Source organism: Phyllobates terribilis, unplaced genomic scaffold (assembly GCF_046119375.1).
Source record: "Phyllobates terribilis strain yellow unplaced genomic scaffold, ASM4611937v1 Scaffold_7__3_contigs__length_470593459, whole genome shotgun sequence".
Classification (NCBI taxonomy): domain Eukaryota; kingdom Metazoa; phylum Chordata; class Amphibia; order Anura; family Dendrobatidae; genus Phyllobates; species Phyllobates terribilis.
The window spans coordinates 434,987,537-435,010,283 of NW_027362767.1; the positions used below are offsets into that span (position 1 = coordinate 434,987,537).

The 22,747-nt window shown below is 49.0% G+C and overlaps 1 protein-coding gene across 1 annotated transcript; it reads left to right on the forward strand.

Moving 5' to 3' along the window:
- Nucleotides 1-5,461: 5,461 nt before the first annotated feature.
- On the forward strand, nucleotides 5,462-22,194 carry ARHGAP35 (Rho GTPase activating protein 35). Its single transcript, XM_073642125.1, has 7 exons — nucleotides 5,462-5,732; nucleotides 9,859-13,688; nucleotides 18,861-19,002; nucleotides 19,152-19,229; nucleotides 19,298-19,429; nucleotides 19,973-20,078; nucleotides 20,586-22,194. Exons 2-7 carry the CDS (start codon nucleotides 10,050-10,052, stop codon nucleotides 20,893-20,895), a joined length of 4,407 nt encoding a protein of 1,468 aa, XP_073498226.1. The 5' UTR covers nucleotides 5,462-5,732; nucleotides 9,859-10,049; the 3' UTR covers nucleotides 20,896-22,194.
- Nucleotides 22,195-22,747: the final 553 nt, after the last annotated feature.

Here is a 22,747-nt window from a genome sequence, read left to right on the forward strand (position 1 = left end):
TAAAACTCAACATGGATAAAACAGAGTTCATCATCTTTCCGCCATCTCATTCATATCCCCCATCTGACCTATCCATCAACGTCAATGGCCATTCACTCTCCCCAGTCCCACAAGCTCGCTGCCTTGGGGTAACCCTGGACTCTGATCTCTCCTTCAAACCACATATCCAAGACCTTTCCACTTCCTGCCGACTCCAACTCAAAAATATCTCCCGGATCCGTGCATTCCTCAGCAAAGACTCTGCAAAAACACTAGTGCATGCCCTCATCATCTCCCGCCTCGACTACTGCAACCTCCTGCTCTGTGGCCTCCCTTCCAACACTCTTGCGCCCCTCCAATCTATCCTAAACTCTGCTGCTCGACTAATCCACCTGTCCCCCCACTATTCCCCAGGCCTCTCCCCTCTGTCAATCCCTTCACTGGCTCCCCATTGCCCAGAGACTCAAGTTCAAAACCCTAACCATGGCATGCAAAGCCATCCACAACCTGTCTCCTCCATACATCTGTGATCTAGTCTCCCGCTACATACCCGCACGCAACCTCCGATCCTCACAAGATCTCCTGCTCTACTCCCCTCTCATCTCCTCTTCCCACAATCGTATACAAGATTTCTCCCGTGCGTCCCCCCTACTTTGGAACTCTCTACCCCAACACATCAGACTCTCGCCTACCATGGAAGCCTTCAAAAGAAACCTGAAGACCCACCTCTTCCGACAAACCTACAACCTGCAGTAACCACCGCTCCACCATATCACTGCACAACCAGCTCTACCCTCACCTACTGTATCCTCACCCATCCCCTGTAGACTGTGAACCCTCGCGGGCAGGGTCCTCGCTCCTCCTGTACCAGTCGCTGACTTGTTTTGTTAAGATTATGTAAATGTTTTTGCTATGTATATCCCTATCACATGTAAAACACCATGGAATAAATGGCGCTATAATAATTAATAATAATAATAATATGTACACAGTGACTGCACCAGCAGAATAGTGAGTGCAGCTCTGGAGTATAATTCAGGATGTAACTCAGGATCAGTAATGTAATGTATGTACACAGTGACTGCACCAGCAGAATAGTGAGTGCAGCTCTGGAGTATAATACAGGATGTAACTCAGGATCAGTAATGTATGTACACAGTGACTGCACCAGCAGAATAGTGAGTGCAGCTCTGGAGTATAATACAGGATGTAACTCAGGATCAGTAATGTAATGTATGTACACAGTGACTGCACCAGAAGAATAGTGAGTGCAGCTCTGGAGTATAATACAGGATGTAACTCAGGATCAGTAATGTAATGTATGTACACAGTGACTGCACCAGCAGAATAGTGAGTGCAGCTCTGGAGTATAATTCAGGATGTAACTCAGGATCAGTACAGTATAAGTAATGTAATGTATGTACACAGTGACTGCACCAGCAGAATAGTGAGTGCAGCTCTGGGGTATAATACAGGATGTAACTCAGGATCAGTAATGTAATGTATGTACACAGTGACTGCACCAGCAGAATAGTGAGTGAAGCTCTGGAGTATAATACAGGATGTTACTCAGGATCAGTAATGTAATGTATGTACACAGTGACTGCACCAGCAGAATAGTGAGTGAAGCTCTGGAGTATAATACAGGATGTTACTCAGGATCAGTAATGTAATGTATGTACACAGTGACTGCACCAGCAGAATAGTGAGTGAAGCTCTGGAGTATAATACAGGATGTAACTCAGGATCAGTAATGTAATGTATGTACACAGTGACTGCACCAGCAGAATAGTGAGTGCAGCTCTGGAGTATAATACAGGATGTAACTCAGGATCAGTAATGTAATGTATGTACACAGTGACTGCACCAGCAGAATAATGAGTGCAGCTCTGGAGTATAATACAGGATGTAACTCAGGATCAGTAATGTAATGTATGTACACAGTGACTGCACCAGCAGAATAGTGAGTGCAGCTCTGGAATATAATACAGGATGTAACTCAGGATCAGTAATGTAATATATGTACACAGTGACTGCACCAGCAGAATAGTGAGTGCAGCTCTGGAGTATAATACAGGAGGTAACTCAGGATCAGTAATGTAATGTATGTACACAGTGACTGCACCAGCAGAATAGTGAGTGCAGCTCTGGAGTATAATACAGGAGGTAACTCAGGATCAGTAATGTAATGTATGTACACAGTGACTGCACCAGCAGAATAGTGAGTGAAGCTATGGAGTATAGTAGAGGAGTAATCCAGAATTAGCACAGGTGGTTTCATGTGCATCTTCAGTGGTATTGGGTCTTCAGATACTATTCTTGGGTGGGATTCCTGTGTGGGATTAGGGCAGTCAGGTCGTGGTCACAGATTTGTAGTGGACAGAGCACCGTATTCTGGAGTACCAGAGTTTTTGACCTGCTGCTTCATGGTCTCAATGATTCTGGGAATTTCTATCGTTCTTTGTCCCTCCTCGTTGGGACCTGAAGGTTATATTTCTGTTATTAAGTAACACAGGTACAATATGCCCGGCCTGGTCACTGACCCCTCTGCTGTCCACAGCCCATCATGTGCCGCTCCGGAGATATGGCAGCACCATAGTCACAGTATGGGGGCATTGGCATCTGTATATCAGCCTCGCAATTATCAGCTGACTGCAGATCCAGGATTTATGCATTTGATTTGAGCCAAGCAAGTGGGTAGATTAATTATCAGAGGTGCGAGACTACTAGATTAGAGACATTATTAGAGGCAGATCAGTGGCATAGTGGACCACATGTGCAGTGAGTGCCTGCAGGGCAGCCAACGGCTAAGTTCTCGTCTTTGTAGCAGAACGCAGCAATATAGATCTTTGTCATCAGCTTCTGCGCTCTGCATAGGTAGCAAGTGAGTTGACAGAGGCTGAGCAGCTCCTGAGCCCGCCACTGCTCTGCTTATAATTTTGTGAGAGGAAACAGAGAGCAGTGTGGAGAGGGCTAGGATAAGGATGTTAAAATAGTTACATAAAAGACAAATAATGTAATGAAAAACTAAAAATATAACAATGTTTATAACACTTTTTTTTAAAGATTTTATGGCGGATTTAAGCAAAGAGAAGAAAAAACTGGAGGGTCAAAGGGCAAACTATGTTTGGGGGATAATTGGCTCAATACTGAACAGCAGGATGGGCTCAATACTGGACCGGAGGAGGGGCTAAATAATGGACCGGAGGATGGGCTCAATACTGGACCGGAGGAGGGGCTTAATACTGGACCGGAGGAGGGGCTCAATACTGGACCGGAGGAGGGGCTCAATACTGGACCGGAGGAGGGGCTCAATACTGGACCGAAGGAGGGGCTCAATACTGGACCAGAGGAGGGGCTCAATACTGGACCAGAGGGTGGGCTCAATACTGGACCTGAGAAGGAGCGCAATACTGGACCGGAGGATGGGCTCAATACTGGACCGGAGGATGGGCTCAATACTGGAACGGAGGAGGGGCTCAATACTGGAATGGAGAAGGGGCTCAATACTGGAACGGAGAAGGGGCTCAATACTGGAACGGAGGATGGACTCAATGCTGGACCGGAGGAAGGGCTCAATGCTGGCCCGGAGGAGGGGCTCAATGCCGGACCGGAGGAAGGGCTCAATGCTGGACCGGAGGAATGGCTCAATGCTGGAACGGAGGAGGGGCTCAATACTGGAACGGAGGATGGACTCAATGCTGGACCGGAGGAAGGGCTCAATGCTGGCCCGGAGGAGGGGCTCAATGCCGGACCGGAGGAAGGGCTCAATGCTGGACCGGAGGAAGGGCTCAATGCTGGACCGGAGGAAGGGCTCAATGCTGGACCGGAGGAAGGGCTCAATGCTGGACCGGAGGAAGGGCTCAATGCTGGACCGGAGGATGGGCTCAATACTGGATCGGAGGAGGGGCTCAATAATGGACTGGAGGAGGGGCTTGGGGAAGGTAATGGTCCAAGGTTAGGGGGCACAAAATACTCACCTTTCCCCGGGTGCTGGTGACCCTCGCTACGCACATTACTAGTGCAGAGGTAGAGCACTGGGGCGCGAGTGGGAGAAAAAGATTTTCAGAGGGGCAGATTATAAACACTCCAAAAGACATACTGATAGGGAATGTAGATTTTGAGCCTTAATGGGGACAGCGCCCATAATGTCTGTAAAAACTGTCTGAATTGTAAAGCGCTGCAAAATATGTTGGCACTATATAAATAAAAAGATTATTATTATAAATAAAAGGCAAATTATCATAGGGGGCAGATTATCAGAGGAGGCAGATTTATCAGAGGAGGCAGGTTAGTAGGGGGGCAGATTATCAGAGGAGACAAGTTAGTAGGGGGCAGATTATCAGAGGAGACAGGTTAGTAGGGGGGCAGATTATTAGAGGAGGCAGATTTATCAGAGGAGGCAGGTTAGTAGGGGGGCAGATTATCAGAGGAGGCAGGTTAGTAGGGGGGCAGATTATCAGAGGAGGCAGGTTAGTAGGGGGGCAGATTATCAGAGGAGGCAGGTTAATAGGGGGGCAGATTATCAGAGGAGGCAGGTTAGTAGGGGGGCAGATTATCAGAGGAGGCAGGTTAGTAGGGGGGCAGATTATCAGAGGAGGCAGGTTAATAGGGGGCAGATTATCAGAGGAGGCAGGTTAGTATGGGGGCAGATTATCAGAGGAGGCAGAGTATCAGAGGAGGCAGGTTAGTAGGGGGGCAGATTATCAGGGGAGGCAGGTTAGTAGGGGGGCAGATTATCAGAGGAGGCAGGTTAGTAGGGGGGCAGATTATCAGAGGAGGCAGGTTAGTAGGGGGGCAGATTATAAGAGGAGGCAGGTTAGTAGGGGGGCAGATTATCAGAGGAGGCAGGTTAGTAGGGGGGCAGATTATAAGAGGAGGCAGGTTAGTAGGGGGGGCAGATTATCGTAGGGGGGCAGATTATCAGAGGAGGCAGGTTAGTAGGGGGGGCAGATTATAAGAGGAGGCAGGTTAGTAGGGGGGCAGATTATCAGAGGAGGCAGGTTAGTAGGGGGGCAGATTATCAGAGGAGGCAGGTTAGTAGGGGGGCAGATTATAAGAGGAGGCAGGTTAGTAGGGGGGCAGATTATCAGAGGAGGCAGGTTAGTAGGGGGGCAGACAGTGGGTGGGGCACATTTCTAGAGGAGTCTGTATCCTGACGAGTCTTTTGCTTGTAAACAGGCAGATTATTAGCAGAGGGTCTAGCACTATGGGAGGGGCCGGATTATTGAGGGGAGGTCTGGCCAGAAAGGCCGCAGCAGATTCCGGGGTCCTGACATCATTTCCAGGGCACTTTTGTCAGATTACTGCATTGTCAGAAAAAAAACGCTTATAAATAAAGTTATAGTAAAAAAAAAGGCAAAACTCCACGGGCTGCGGAGCACCAACATGGCGCATTGAAACTTCCGGCGCCTTCAGAGCAATTGCTGGGAATAGCGATGAGAGTAGCAATATGGCGGACTTCCGGAGGCGCTCCCGGCGCGCCCCCGACGCCCTTTCTCCTTTGGTTGTGCCCGCGCCCGCGCGCCCGCCGGAAGGAAGGAGCCGCCATTACAGGAGGAGACTCCCGAGTCACCCGGATACACCCGGAAACCGCGGCCGGGTACCCGCCGTCACCCTAGTCACCCGGATATACGAAGCGGCTGCGGCCTTCTCCAGGGCTGAGCGCCGACTCCAGGAAGCCGCATCCTGTCCGCGCTCACCTGGAGACTCCCGGAAACCGCGGCCTGATCCACGCCCGAGAGACACGGAGGGTGAGAGCTGACAGCTGAGCGGCCGCGACCGCGCGTACACGGGCCAGAGACACCCGAGACACCCGGCGGGGAGCTGACGCCCTATTGTGTCACCTCACAGAACACCAGAGAGCGCAGTACAAAGAATACAGAGCAGAGCAGAGCAGAATGCAGTGCAGAGCATACAGTGCAGAGCATACAGTGCAGAGCAGAATACAGTGCAGAGCATACAGTGCAGAGCAGAATACAGAGCATACAGTGCAGAGCAGAATACAGAGCAGAGCAGAATACAGAGCATACAGTGCAGAGCACAATACAGAGCAGAGCATACAGTGCAGAGCAGAATACAGAGCATACAGAGCAGAGCATACAGTGCAGAGCAGAATACAGTGCAGAGCATACAGTGCAGAGCAGAATACAGAGCAGAGCATACAGTGCAGAGCAGAATACAGAGCAGAGCAGAATACAGTGCAGAGCAGAATACAGAGCATACAGTGCAGAGCAGAATACAGAGCATACAGTGCAGAGCAGAATACAGAGCATACAGTGCAGAGCAGAATACAGAGCAGAGCAGAATACAGTGCAGAGCAGAATACAGTGCAGAGCAGAATACAGAGAGCGCAGTACAAAGAATACAGAGCAGAGCAGAATACAGAGCAGAATACAGAGCATACAGTGCAGAGCAGAATACAGTGCAGAGCAGAATACAGTGCAGAGCAGAATACAGAGAGCGCAGTACAAAGAATACAGAGCAGAGCAGAATACAGAGCATACAGAGCAGAGCAGAATACAGAGCATACAGTGCAGAGCATACAGTGCAGAGCAGAATACAGTGCAGAGCATACAGTGCAGAGCAGAATACAGAGAGTGCAGAGCAGAATACAGAGCAGAGCATACAGTGCAGAGCAGAATACAGTGCAGAGCATACAGTGCAGAGCAGAATACAGTGCAGAATACAGAGCAGAGCATACAGTGCAGAGCAGAGCATACAGAGCAGAGCAGAAAACAGAGAGTGCAGAGCAGAGCATACAGTGCAGAGCAGAATACAGTGCAGAGCAGCATACAGTGCAGAATACAGAGCAGAGCAGAATACAGAGAGTGCAGAGCAGAATACAGAGCATGCAGAGCAGAATACAGAGCATGCAGAGCAGAATACAGTGCAGAGCAGAATACAGTGCAGAGCAGAATACAGAGCATACAGTGCAGAGCAGAATACAGTGTAGAGCAGAATACAGAGCATACAGTGCAGAGCAGAATACAGTGTAGAGCAGTGCAGAGCATACAGTGCAGAGCAGCATACAGAGCATGTAGAGCAGAATACAGCATACAGTGCAGAGCACAATATAGAGCAGAATACAGAGCATGCAGAGCAGAATACAGAGCATACAGTGCAGAGGAGAGTGCTGAGCAGAATACAGAGCATGCAGAGCATACAGTGTTGAGCATACAGTGTAGAAGAGAATACAGAGCATACGGTGCAGAGCAGAGCATACAGTGCAGAGCAGAATACAGAGCATACAGTGCAGAGCATACAGTGTTGAGCATACAATGCAGAGGAGAATACAGAGCAGAGTATAGAGCATATGGTGCAGAGCAGAATACAGTGCAGAATACAGAGCATACAGTGCAGAGCAGAATGCAGAGCACACAGTGCAGAGCAGAACATACAGCGCAGTTCAGATTGTTCATATAGTGCAGACACTCCATATGATTGTGAGCCCCAATGGGTACAGTGCTGATAATGTTTGTAAAGTGCTGTGGAATTAAAGGGGTTTTCCCACAAACAAAGTTCATTTTAATCAATAGATCTTGGAATGATAATAATTTCCACAATTGGATGTGTTTAAAATGTTCCTGTGCTGAGATAATCTTATACATGCTCCCCTGCTGTGTACGGTGTAATGGCTGTGTCTGACCGTACAGGGACATGGTCTGATCATACCACAGCTCCTGGGCAGGGGGGGAAGCAAAAGAGTATATAGACAGGACAGCAGGGGAGGAAGCAAAAGAGTATACAGACATTACAGCACAGGATCACAGCTGATTCTTTTTTTGAAGTAAAACATTATTTATAAACAGGCAGGGAAATGTTTTATCTCACAGAGAGAATCAGCTGTGATCCTGTGCTATAATGTCTGTATAGTCTTTTTTTCCTCCCCTGCCCAGGAGCTGTGGTATGATCAGACCATGTTCTGTACACAGTCAGACGCGGCCATTACACAGGGGGAACATTTATACGAATATCTCAGCACAGGAACATTTTATTTAAATACATTCAATTGTGAAACTTATTATCATGTCAAGATCTATTGATTAAAATTAACTTTTGTTCGTGGGAAAATCCCTTTAATGGCTCTATATAAGTGAGTACAATAAATAAATACAGCACAGAAAATACAACGCAGCACAAACCGTATATACAGCGCACACAGTGCTTCTAGTGCAGCGCACAGCACCCCTAACATACAGCGCAGAACATGTAGCGTATATAGCGCAGCACATACAAAACACACCGCGCATATGGCTCAGCACAGATCATACATGCAGCGCAGAAGATACAGTACATAGATGCAGCACAGATCGTACATCCAGCGCATACAGAACACACCGTACATACAACATGTAGAGCGCAGCACAGACCGTACATATGATACAGCGCACACAAAACCCCGTACATACAGCGCAGAACATGCTGCATACAGAACTGATGGTACAGGTAGCGCAACGTACATCCAGTGCAGAACACAGCAAGGCGTACATCACCGTAGGTAAAGCACAGCATAAAACTCCGTACGTACAGCGCACATTACGCACAGTTCATACCACTCATTTACAATATACTATGTACGAGGACGTACAGGTCAGGATACAGACTGCACTGTACACAGACGTCCGGTGCTCGTGCTTCGCTTTGTCCTTCATAGATTATTTGCGTCTCTTGTACCGAGCACATATACGGTGCAGGGGCTCTGCGTGTGCTGGACCCCGTACATTGTACGCAGCTCATTGTGTGACTGCATGTACTGGGTATACAGCGTATACACAACCATGTTCGTTATATACACTGTGACCCTTCTCATACTGCACACTTGGATTACACCCATACACCGTCCACATGCTCTGCATTAATCCCCGTGCCACACAAACAAAGATGCCACTTGTGCCCGCACTAGAATACAGTGTGACACGGGTCGTACATGTGGGACACACATTACATACGGGCAGCGTATGTGACGCCTTATATTTGTTTAACTAGTACAGGCAGATAATAATAATAATCTTTATTTTTATATAGCGCTAACATGTTCCGCAGCACTTTACATACATTATCGTCGCTGTCCCCATCGGGGCTCACAATCTAGATTCCCTATCAGTATGTCTTTGGCAGATGACAATGACAAGTGTATGGTCACTGGTAAAAGGGCGGACTGGTGGGGCCCGATGGTGGGCAGCGCGGCGGGGACTGCGGACCTCTGTTCTTTCCTTGTTTGGGGGTGGTCGTGGCTCTGGGACTTCCATGTTGGCATCTGCGGTCCCTGCACATGTGATACCCAGCAGTGTACAGACTTCAGCCAGGTCGTCTGACATGGCCGGACTCGTCCTGCGTCTTGCCAGGGCTGGGTGACCTCTCCCCGCACACTTTCATGGCCGTCGTGTTCATGTTCTCCTGGTTGTATTGATTTTTTGTGTGTAAATGTCCCCGTCCTGTAGTGCAGGAGGCAGAGCCGCACGGGGCTTTGTGGCGGGATGGGCACCTTTGACCCTTAACCTCTCATGATGGGAACCTTCAGTGCTGGTGTTTCTTGTGGCACCACGGGCGTGATCTTCCTTTTTACATGTCTTGCTGCCATCACTCGTGTTGGGCTTCCAGAGACCCATCTGCGGGGCCCTGTGGCTGTTTTTTGTGACTGGAGGTGACGTAACTGGGATACGGCCTTATTAGTGTCGTGTGGGGCTGTATACATATAGCCGATGCCGTGCTGGCTGGTGGGTAGTGTATGGGGTGCTGGCCGCACATGTCCGAGGTCCTTTATAAATCCTGCTCCCCCAACACACTCCACCAGCTTGTCGCCGCTGCGCACTACACGTCGTCTGTATAGCAGTTGTGTATAGTCTGTCGCTTATTCTGTGTTTTCTTATTTTTCAGACCCCTGACGATGAATGCCATATATGGCTGGTTCACTGGCTACACAAGGAGCGGCTGATCCTACACATCTGCGTGTGACCAAGTCCGGGGCCCCTGATCATAACGTCCTGGCGTGTCCAGTCTGTGCATGGAGTGCCATTACCAAGCCTCACCACGGCAGGTGTTAATGTGGGCAGGATGAGTGCTGCGCCATGATGATGGCACGGAAACAAGATGTGCGGGTGCCCACTTATAGCATCAGTGTGGTGGGCCTGTCCGGCACAGAAAAGGAAAAAGGCCAATGTGGCATTGGGAAGTCTTGCCTGTGCAACCGATTTGCACGACCCAGTGCAGATGACTTCCACTTGGACCACACATCCGTCCTTAGCACAAGTGACTTTGGGGGCCGTGTCGTGAACAATGACCACTTCCTGTACTGGGGGGAGGTCACCCGGACGCTTGAAGACTGTGTGGAATGCAAGGTGCACGTGGTGGAGCAGACGGAGTTCATAGACGACCAGACGTTCCAGCCTCACCGCAGTACAGCTCTGCAGCCATACATCAAGCGCGCTGCATCCAGTAAACTCGCCTCGGCCGAGAAGCTCATGTATTTTTGCACAGATCAGTTGGGGCTGGAGCAGGACTTTGAACAGAAACAGATGCCCGAGGGCAAACTGCTGATAGACGGCTTCTTGCTGTGTGTCGACGTCAGTCGTGGCATGAATAGGAATTTCGATGACCAACTTAAGTTTGTGTCCAACCTGTACACTCAACTAGCCAAGACCAAGAAGCCGATCGTACTGGTCCTGACCAAGTGCGATGAAGGAGTGGAGCGATACATCCGGGATGCTCATGGGTTTGCACTCAATAAAAAGAATTTGCAGGTGGTGGAAACTTCGGCCAGGTCCAACGTCAACGTGGACTTGGCATTTACTGCCCTCATACAGCTGATAGACAAAAGTCGCGGTAAGTCCAAGATCATTCCTTACTTTGAGGCGTTGAAGCAGCAGAGCCAACTGAGCGCTGCTGCCAAAGACAAGTACGAATGGCTGGTGGGACGTGTCGTCAAGTCGCACAACGAGACATGGCTGAACGTGAGCCGGCGCATGCAGAGCTGCAGTGAATATCAGGATTACGTGTACTTGGAAGGTACCGATAAAGCCAAGAAGCTATTTCAGCAGCACATCCAGCGGCTCAGACAGGATCATATTGAACGCCGTCGCAAGGTTTACTTGTCAGTTCTGCCCCGTGCATTAGATGTCCTCGTGCCTGACCTCGATGAAATAGACCACCTAAGCTGCCCCAAAGTGGCCAAACTGTTAGAGTCAAAACCCGATTTCTCCCACTGGTTTGTGGTTCTCGAGGACACCCCATGGGATCTAACAAGCCACATAGACAATATGGACGACGATCGGATACCTTATGATATTATGGAAACCATGCAGGCGACAGATGTGTACTGCAACCACCTGGAAAAACTGAGGAACGCAAGGAAGAAATCGCAGATGAAGAAAGCCTTTAAAGAAAACCTAGCTGCTTCTCCTTTCATCACTCCTGGGAAGCCCTGGGAGGAAGCTCGTAGTTTTATTATGAGCGAGGAATTTTATCAGTGGTTGGAAGAGCCAGTCTATATGGACATATATAGTAAGCACCAGAAAGAGATCATTGACAAAGCCAAGGAAGAGTTCCAGGAGCTACTGCTGGAGTATTCGGAGCTGTTCTATGAGCTGGAGCTAGATGCCAAGCCCAGCAAGGAGAAGATGGGGGTGATCCAGGAGGTCCTAGGGGAGGAACAGCGGTTCAAAGCTCTGCAGAAGCTGCAGGCCGAGCGGGACGCCCTAATCCTTAAACACATTCACTTTGTCTATCATCCCACAAAAGACACTTGCCCCAGTAATCCTTCATGTGTAGACACCAAAATAGAGCAGCTGATCAGCTCCAGGTGCCCTTACCCCTATGACCGCCTCTATAAAGACCCAAATGTGGACAGAATCAACCTGGTGATCCTTGGCAAGGACGGTTTGGCTCGAGAACTTGCCAATGAGATCCGTGCTCTTTGCACCAACGATGACAAGTATGTGATCGACGGTAAGATGTACGAGTTGTCTTTGCGTCCCATCGAGGGCAACGTGCGGCTGCCTGTTAACTCGTTTCAGACCTCGACCTTTATGCCTCATGGATGCCTCTGCCTTTACAACTCCAAAGAGTCTTTGTCCTACGTCTTAGAGAGCATTGAGAAAAACCGGGAGTCCAGTCTAGGACGTAAGGACAACCATCTGCTGAACTTACCCCTTACCTTAATACTCGTCAACCGCAGAGGCGACACGAGCGGAGAGACTGCACACAGCCTCATTCAGCAGGGTCAGCATATAGCCAGCAAATTGCAGTGCTTCTTCCTAGATGCGGCCTCTACGGGCCTCGGCTACGGCCGTAACATAAATGAGAAACAGATCAGCCAGATTCTGCGATTCCTTCTAGAGTCCAAGAGGAACCTGAACCTCGTGAGCTCCACGCCAAGCATCAAAGATCTGGTTGACTGTGATCTCCGCATAGTCATGTGCTTGATGTGTGGAGACCTCTTCCATGTGGAGGAGGTGCTGAACGTCCTGAAACCTCACACTTATCGCCCATCACCATTTGGCGTTGGCGGCTCGGTTCTGCTAGACTTGCCGCTGGGTAGTCAGAAGCGCCGACTGGAGCTGCTCATCCTGTCCTATCACGCCTCCTTCAATGTTCGTAAGACCAAACTGGTGCACGGGTACATGGTATTCTATGCTGCCAAGCGACGTGCCTCCCTGGCCATGCTGCGGGCCTTCCTCTGCGAAGTACAAGACATCGTCCCTGTTCAACTCGTTGCCTTGACCGAGGGTCCTGTAAATCTCTTGGATAACCTGACACGAGACCAGCTGACCGAAGGGGAGGAGATCGCTCAGGATATCGAAGGCAAATTCCTGAATTTACAATGTGGACAGGCCCAGCCCAAGCTGGACATGTTCTACTCTTTCTTCAAGGACGTGGTCGAGAAGAAAGTCATCATTGAAGCCTCACATATGTATGACAACACAGCAGAAGCATGTAGCACTACAGAGGAGGTGTTCAACTCCCCTCGCGCGGGATCGCCTCTCTGCAACTCCCACTTGCCTGACTCTGAGGAAGATCTGGACCCGTCTCCCCAGCACATCCTGACACGGGAGGACATGGGTCTGGCCGCACCCTCCAGAGACCATTCTAAATTTGACGACTGTGAGAGTCTTGCCTTCATCTCCGTCATGAGCACCTTAGAGAGCAAACTGAACAACAAGGTACCTCCTCCCCTCAAACCAAAGCCTGACCTGTCCTACCTAGACCCTGGGTCCCGTGATGGACACCGACGGTCTCTAACCTCCATCACTTGGCCACCATCTGAAGCCTTTGACCCTTCGGACTACGCCGAACCTATAGACTCTGTTGTGAAACCGAGGAACCAGGAAGAGAACATTTACTCTGTGCCTCACGACAGCACCCAAGGAAAAATCATCACCATCCGAAACGCTATCAAACCGCAGTCCAACGGCAGCGGGAACGGTTCAGACAGTGACATAGACACTAATTCTCTGGAGCGAATACGGAAGGCGTCCATCGTGACCAAACCTGTCCTCTACCGGACCAAGTGTGCCAAACTCGGGAAGTTTTCCAGTTATCGCAGCAGCTTCAGCGTGGGCAGTGATGACGAGCTGGGACCCATGCGCAGAAAAGATGAGGACATTGGAACGCAGGGACCAAAAGGCGACAACACGACAAATTCCTATGAGGCTGACGGAGAGGATCCGCGCAAGAGGAACATCCTGCGCAGCCTGAGGAGAACCGCCAAGGTATGAAGCGTGGACATGGGGGGGGGTAGATACTGCTACAGCTCATCTATACTCCAGTCACAGCCAGAGCTGCACATCTCCCGAGTCAACACTGCATCGGTACCTCACAGTGAAAGATATGGAGACTGATCCCACAATGCAACACAATGCATATGTGACTGCAGCTATAGTAGTGACTGGAGTATATAACGAGATATAACTCCCTGATGATGTAAAAGAGATATTATACTGCCGTCCACTAAGGTCATGGTCATTAGTTGACCGCAAGCAGAGATCTTGAAAATTTTTCATTTAGTACACAGGATCTGTCAGAAATGTGCATGACTTTACATTATGAATAATCACTCTTTATATAAATCTGTGTCCCCTGAATAGTGAGTGCAGCTCTGGAGTATAATACAGGATGTAACTCAGGATCAGTAATGTAATGTATGTACACAGTGACTGCACCAGCAGAATAGTGAGTGCAGCTCTGGAGTATAATACAGGATGTAATTCAGGATCAGTAATGTAATGTATGTACACAGTGACTGCACCAGCAGAATAGTGAGTGCAGCTCTGGAGTATAATACAGGATGTAATTCAGGATCAGTAATGTAATGTATGTACACAGTGACTGCACCAGCAGAATAGTGAGTGCAGCTCTGGAGTATAATACAGGATGTAATTCAGGATCAGTACAGGATACAGTGTCATGTAAAAGTTTGGGCACCTCTGGTCAAACTTACGGTTATTGTGAATAGTTAATCAAGTCAAATATTAAATGATCTCTAAAAGGCCTAAAGTTAAAGATGACACATTTCCTTTGTATTTTAGCCCCCAAAAAATGTATAGTTTCATTTTTTCCATTTTAAAAATTACAAAAAGAAAAATGGGCCGCTGCAAAAGTTTGGGCACCCTTGGAGATTTGTGTACTTGGATGACTCTGACCAAGGTTTCAGACCTTAATTAGCCTGTTAGGGTTATGGCTTGATCACTATCATCGTTAGGAAAGGCCAGGCGACGCAAATTTCTCAGCTTTATTAAAACTCAGCCTCCTCTAACCTCGTGCTAAAAAACAGCAGCCCTGGGTTTTTCTAAGCGGCTGCCGAGCACTGAAAATGGTGGAGACCCACAAAGCAGGAGAAGGCTATAAGAAGATAGCAAAGCGTTTCCAAGTTGCCCTTTCCTCAGTTTGAAATGTAATTAAGAAATGGCAGTTACCAAGAACAGTGGAGGTCAAGATAAGGTCTGAAAGGCCAAGCAAAACTTCAGTGAGAGCTGCCCTAGGATTTCTAGAGAGGCAAATCAGAACCCCCGCTTGTCTGCAGAAGACCTTCAGAAAGATTTAGCAGACTCTGGAGTTGTGGTACATTGTTCTACTGTTCAAAGACACCTGCACAAATATGACCGTCATGTAAGAGTCATCAGAAGAAAACCTCTCCTCCGTCCTCACCATAAAATTCAGCATCAGAAGTATGCAAAAGAACATCTAAACAAGCCTGATGGATTTTGGAAACAAGTCCTGTGGACTGATGAGGTTAAAATAGAAGTCTGTGGCCACAGTGATCAAAGGTATGTGTGGAGAAAAAAGGGCACAGAATTTCAGGAAAAGAACATCTTGCCAACCATTAAGCATGGTGGTGGATCAATCATGCTTTGGGGCTGTGTTGCAGCCAATGGCACGGGGAGCATTTCACAGGTAGAGGGAAGAATGGATTCAATGAAATTTCAACAAATTCTTGATGCAAACATAACACCATCTGTAAAAAAGCTGAAGATGAAAAGAGGATGGCTTCTAAAAAGGGTTAATGATCCTAAACGCACGTCAAAATCCACAATACACGACCACGAAAAGTGTAAGCTGGAGGATTTACAATGGCCCTCACAGTCCACTGATCTGAATATCATTGAAAATCTGTGGCTAGATCTCAAAATAGCAGAGCATGCAAGACGACCCAGAACTCACAGAACTGGAGGAATTTTCGAAGGAAGAATGGAGGAAAAACAAGAATCGAAAGACTCTTGGCTGGCTGCAAAAAGCGTTTACAAGCTTTGATACTTTGAAAAGGGGGCGCTATTAGGTACTAACCATGCAGGGCGCCAAAACTTTTGCATTGACCCATTTTCCTTTCTGCCATTTATAAAATGTAAAAGATCATTTATATATTGTTTGCCTAAAATACAAAGTAAATGTGTCATCTTTAACTTTAAGCCTTTTTGAGATCATTTCATCTTCAGCTTGCTTAACTGTTCACAATAACAGTAATTTTGACCAGGGGTGTACAAACTTTTACATGTCACTGTAAGTAATGTATGTACACAGTGATTGCACCAGCAGAATAGTGAGTGCAGCTCTGGAGTATAATACAGGATGTAACTCAGGATCAGTAATGTAATGTATGTACACAGTGACTGCACCAGCAGAATAGTGAGTGCAGCTCTGGAGTATAATACAGGAGGTAACTCAGGATCAGTAATGTAATGTATGTACACAGTGACTGCACCAGCAGAATAGTGAGTGCAGCTCTGGAGTATAATACAGGATGTAACTCAGGATCAGTAATGTAATGTATGTACACAGTGACTGCACCAGCAGAATAGTGAGTGCAGCTCTGGAGTATAATACAGGATGTAACTCAGGATCAGTAATGTAATGTATGTACACAGTGACTGCACCAGCAGAATAGTGAGTGCAGCTCTGGAGTATAATACAGGATATAACTCAGGATCAGTAATGTAATGTATGTACACAGTGACTGCACCAGCAGAATAGTGAGTGCAGCTCTGGAGTATAATACAGGATGTAACTCAGGATCAGTAATGTAATGTATGTACACAGTGACTGCACCAGCAGAATAGTGAGTGCAGCTCTGGAGTATAATACAGGAGGTAACTCAGGATCAGTAATGTAATGTATGTACACAGTGACTGCACCAGCAGAATAGTGAGTGCAGCTCTGGAGTATAATACAGGATGTAACTCAGGATCAGTAATGTAATGTATGTACACAGTGACTGCACCAGCAGAATAGTGAGTGCAGCTCTGGAGTATAATACAGGATGTAACTCAGGATCAGTAATGTAATGTATGTACACAGTGACTGCACCAGCAGAATAGTGAGTGCAGCTCTGGAGTATAATACAGGATATAACTCAGGATCAGTAATGTAATATATGTACACAGTGACTGCACCAGCAGAATAGTGAGTGCAGCTCTGGGGTATAATACAGGATGTAACTCAGGATCAGTAATGTATGTGCACAGTGACTGCACCAGCAGAATAGTGAGTTCAGCTCTGGAGTATAATACATGATGTAACTCAGGATCAGTAATGTATGTACACAGTGACTGCACCAGCAGAATAGTGAGTGCAGCTCTGGAGTATAATACAGGATGTAACTCAGGATCAGTAATGTATATACACATTGACTGCACCAGCAGAATAGTGAGTGCAGCTATGGGGTATAATACAGGATGTAACTCCGGATCAGTAATGTAATGTATGTACACAGTGACTGCACCAGCAGAATAGTGAGTGCAGCTCTGGAGTATAATACAGGATGTAACTCAGGATCAGTAATGTAATGTATGTACACAGTGACTGCACCAGCAGAATAGTGAGTGCAGCTCTGGAGTATAATACATGATGTAACTCAGGATCAGTAATGTATGTACACAGTGACTGCACCAGCAGAATAGTGAGTGTAGCTCTGGAGTATAATACAGGATGTAACTCAGGATCAGTAATGTATGTACACAGTGACTGCACCAGCAGAATAGTGAGTGCAGCTCTGGGGTATAATACAGGATGTAACTCAGGATCAGTACAGGATGAGTAATGTATGTACACAGTGACTGCACCAGCAGAATAGTGAGTGCAGCTCTGGAGTATAATACAGGATGTAACTCAGGATCAGTAATGTATGTGCACAGTGACTGCACCAGCAGAATAGTGAGTGCAGCTCTGGAGTATAATACAGGATGTAACTCAGGATCAGTGCCGGATCAGTAATGTAATGCATGTACACAGTGACTGCACCAGCAGAATAGTGAGTGCAGCTCTGGAGTATAATACAGGATGTAACTTAGGATCAGTAATGTAATGTATGTCACAGTGACTGCACCAGCAGAATAGTGAGTGCAGCTCTGGAGTATAATACAGGATGTAACTCAGGATCAGTAATGTAATGTATGTACATAGTGACTGCACCAGTAGAATAGTGAGTGCAGCTCTGGAGTATAATACAGGATGTAACTCAGGATCAGTAATGTAATGTATGTACACAGTGACTGCACCAGCAGAATAGTGAGCACAGCTCTGGAGTATAATACAGGATGTAACTCAGGATCAGTAATGTAATGCATGTACACAGTGACTGCACCAGCAGAATAGTGAGTGCCGCTCTGGAGTATAATACAGGATGTAACTCAGGATCAGTGCCGGATCAGTAATGTAATGCATGTACACAGTGACTGCACCAGCAAAATAGTGAGTGCAGCTCTGGGGTATAATACAGGATGTAACTCAGGATCAGTAATGTAATGTATGTACACAGTGACTGCACCAGCAGAATAGTGAGTGCAGCTCTGGGGTATAATACAGGAGGTAACTCAGGATCAGTAATGTAATGTATGTACACAGTGACTGCACCAGCAGAATAGTGAGTGCAGCTCTGGAGTATAATACAGGATGTAACTCAGGATCAGTAATGTATGTACACAGTGACTGCACCAGCAGAATAGTGAGTGCAGCTCTGGAGTATAATACAGGATGTAACTCAGGATCAGTAATGTATGTATGTACACAGTGACTGCACCAGCAGAATAGTGAGTGCAGCTCTGGAATATAATACAGGATGTAACTCAGGATCAGTAATGTAATGTATGTACACAGTGACAGCACCAGCAGAATAGTGAGTGCAGCTCTGGGGTATAATACAGGATGTAACTCAGGATCAGTAATGTATGTACACAGTGACTGCACCTGCAGAATAGTGAGTGCAGCTCTGGAGTATAATCCTGGTTACTATGCAGGGCGATTATGGTGGTCTCACATACAGGTGTGTATTCTTTGTCCCTCCCCTCCTGTATTGGGGTCTGTAGCACAGAGGACAATGTTATTGCAGTCGCCTCGCTGGAGGTCGGTCTTTCTTACTTGCGTCTCCTTCATACTTTGTTCCTTTTTTCCAGAAACGCAATAAAATCCGTCCCCCCTTGTCCAAGCAGACGTGGGAGAGCAGCTATTTCGGGATACCGCTGGTGAACGTCGTGAGTGTAGAGAAGCCCATCCCTATCTTCATCGAGAAGTGTGTGGAGTACATAGAGACCACAGGTGGGGACCCTCTGCAGATATTGGGGGTGCAATGGTCTGTGCGGCAGAGCTGACCCCCTCAGTCTGGTCACAGTCACTTTTCCCCCGTCTGGTCCATGGCTGGGTATTTTTCGCCCACTTGGGGTAACATTCTGTCTGTTTTCCCTCAGGGATGAGCACGGAGGGAATCTATCGAGTCAGCGGCAACAAGTCTGAGATGGATTCTCTGCAGAGACAGTTTGATCAAGGTGAGTGGTGATAATGGGGGTGATGGTTATAACGGTGCGGTCCTCTCTGACCCCTGCGCTCTTTACAGATCACAGCCTGGATTTGGCGGAGAAGGATTTTACGGTGAACACGGTGGCCGGAGCCTTGAAGAGTTTCTTTGCGGAGCTGCCGGACCCTCTGGTGCCGTATACCTTACAGACTGAGCTGGTGGAGGCCTACAGTGAGTGATTGTGGCAGCATGGCGGGGGCTGCGTGAGCGCAGACGCTTCCACCGTCGTTCAGTCGGCGGGAAATCAGACACGAACGACTGTGCACGACCTCACAATGACAATCACTCCCATCATTGGTGGAGTCTGTCCCTTTATACTTGTACATGATGCTGTGCCGGCGATTCATCCTATAAACACCAGGGATATGGCGGCGAGGTGCAGTATCGCTCTTCATTATAAAGCCTCCGAGCGCTCCTGGGGCTGATCTCTGGGAGAACAATGTGAGTGGCGTCTCCCCCGACCATCAGTCAGCCAGCGCACCCATATTAGACCATCAGCTAACCTGTCTATATTAATTTGTATGGGGGGGGCCTCAAGGTAGGACAGATTATTGCAGTCTATTGCCTCCTGTTATCAGCCATTTCAATCACATGTCAGGGTGCAGGGGGTGATCAGCCTGATTAGGAGCAGATGATGATCCAGCTCATACACTGGGAGCAGCGGATGATCCTCGGGGAGGACACCGCCTAAACTTTCCTTCTTACCTTCTGTAGAAATCAACGACCAAGAGCAGAAGCTTCAGGTGATGAAGGAGCTTCTGAAGAAACTGCCGAAGGAAAACCAGGAGATCTTCAAATACGTCATCTCTCACCTGAACCGGTCAGTGCCGTCTGCGCTGCTCCTCGATCTAGTTACTGTGTGTGATTGCCCGTAGTCTGTCTGTCTCCCCACTGCCTGCATGCGCTCTGCTTTCTGTGTCTCTCATGTTCTTCTGCGGTTGCTCCTCGGGGTCAGCCAGCATCACCACACCAGGCTGATGACCAGTGAGTATTTGTGAATCTGTGTGCGTTCTCCTGCGCGCCCCGCTCTGTGCGTCTCTCGCGCCGGTCCGCGGTTGCTCCTCAGGGTCAGCCAGCATCACCACACCAGGCTGATGACCAGTGAGTATTTGTGAATCTGTGTGCGTTCTCCTGCGCGCCCCGCTCTGTGCGTCTCTCGCGCCCGTCTCTCGCGCCGGTCCGCGGTTGCTCCTCAGGGTCAGCCAGCATCACCACACCAGGCTGATGACCAGTGAGTATTTGTCAATCTGCTGCGCGCGTCCCCCGTCACTCTGCGCTCGGTGCCCCGGCTCTCAGTATCTTACGGTCTCCTGTGCTTGCTCCTCAGGGTCAGCCAGCATCATCACACCAACCTGATGACCAGCGAGAACTTGTCCATCTGCTTCTGGCCGACGTTGATGCGCCCGGACTTCACCACCATGGACGCTCTGACGGCAACGCGCACCTACCAGACAATCATCGAGCTGTTCATCCATCAGTGTCCGTACTTCTTCTACCAGCGCCCTCCGATAGACATTCCTACTCCAAGCTTTCCCTCCACGCCGCCCCAGCACCCGCCCTCTCCTCCTCAGTCTCCCCCTCTGACGCCCGTGTCCCCATCGGAGAACCTGCTAACATCAGACCCAAACATCCTGTGACCGTTCCCTTCCCCCCAGTTTATAGTCTCTCCTGGAGGCAATGTCCGCCTTCCCCCGGCCACTCGCCAGCCTCTCCTTGAGGACCAGAGGCTTCACACATGGGACCACTACAGATAAGAGACTTGGAGTCTGCTGCCGGGATGAGCCCTCCACGGAAGAGAACGGGGGGGGGGGGCTAATCGTGGTACATTGTGGAGCGGGGCCGTCCCTGGTACACTGTGCGAGGATCGTGAGTGGATACCTGGTACACTGACTGTGACGGAGGCGCCCGGCACCCCCACATCACAGAGGGACCCTGCTTCTGTGGATTACGCCCCCGGTCGGGATCACGCCGCAGGAGGAGCAACACTGTGAATTGTGGAGCGGGGCAGCAACTCTCCGCGTTCCTCTGTGGTATTCGTGCCCCCTCTCTTCCTTCCCCCAATTTTAGGACACTAACCGCTGAAAGGACCCCGGAACCACACTACATATCTTAGCACTTACAGGCGGCACATTAGGGTTGATGGGGGCTGCATGAGTTGTCTGCTTTGTACATGACTACACGGAGAGCACACGTGTGACGCCGGCCGGAGACCACGCGCATGTTCATGTGTCACCACTGCTGTTCCGGCTGCTTCTTCTTCATTTTCTTCCTCTTTTTAATCGGAGGCTCCTCGGGATTGGTCCGTGGTAACTCATCTCCTGAGGTGCCTTATCCCCCGGCTCGGAGTCGTTCTCACTAGTCAATAACTATTTTATAGGTCTGATCCATAAAGGGTGAGCTAGCACCGAACCCCCTCCCCCCATTTTATCTGACGTGTCCTACTGATCCCCCCCCCCCCTGTAACAGAAGGCCCCCGCTTTTACTGACTTCACAATGAGCTCTGCCCTCACTACCTCTTCGTCGAGACACTAACTGTCCTTAAGTGTTAAAAACACCCCCCCCCACCCCACCCCCACTACCGAAACCCCGTATGACCGGCGATCCACATGTAACTGACCTCCTCCTGCTAACTTAAGTCCCCCCACCCCCACACAGCGAGCGTGAACGGTATGGGGGTCTGTCTCACTGTGTGGGGGTCCCAGTCTGAACCCTCAAGCTTGTCCATACCGTGTGCAGGGAGGCCTCGCCGTGACTGGGGGCCGCCCCGTTATTACACGTTCTGTTCGTTGCTGTCCGATGGTCGGGTCATTTTGTGCATGAGAATGTGGCCTCTCCGCCGACGCCCTGAATCACGTATTTGCTCATTGTAATTGGATCAAACTGAGGGCCTTAATGTGACTTGTATTATAGCTAATAAATCTTGTTATAAACTCCCAGCGCTCTGCCCGCTCATCTCGTCTGTGGGGGAGGCCGGGTGGGCACTGACGAAGGGCGTCCTCCACAAGAGGGGCTAGTGGCACTGATACCCGGGGACTCATTGACTGCAACTATCAGTCCTTCCTTCTGTTTGTCAGTGTATCTGTAGCACCCAAGAGGGTGTCAGGACCAGTGTCAGGTCTTTGTTTTTCATTTTCTGACAGAAAGCAGAGATCTTAAGTGGTGAGCGTTCGAGCGGCGGTCTTCCCAGGCCACTCCTCGTGTGCATTAATCAGAATACAAGTGGCCCCTCTAAGTCTGTTAGAAGAGGTCCGCACATCTGACTTTCACGGTCCAAGTACCGACCGCGGTGTCCGGACCGAATTCGACAGCCTCAGATTTGCTCAGGAGACACCCGACCACTCCAGACACCATGATGTGTGCTCAGACCGTGAAAATCACACATGAGGAACTGGCCAGCACCACAGTACCTGGCACCTGTGAAGTAAAAGGCTTGAGGCATCGTAACAAGTCCTCGGACCGGGCCAGGGGGCGTCCTCGGACCGGGCCAGG

Excerpts from the sequence above, each read along its gene's own strand:
- ARHGAP35 (XM_073642125.1), top strand. The coding sequence starts at position 10,050 with ATGATGATGGCACGGAAACAAGATGTGCGGGTGCCCACTTATAGCATC. Across the intron at positions 19,230-19,297 it reads GCAGAGACAGTTTGATCAAG|ATCACAGCCTGGATTTGGCG; the intron begins GTGAGTGGTGAT and ends CGCTCTTTACAG. Across the intron at positions 19,430-19,972 it reads TGAGCTGGTGGAGGCCTACA|AAATCAACGACCAAGAGCAG; the intron begins GTGAGTGATTGT and ends TACCTTCTGTAG.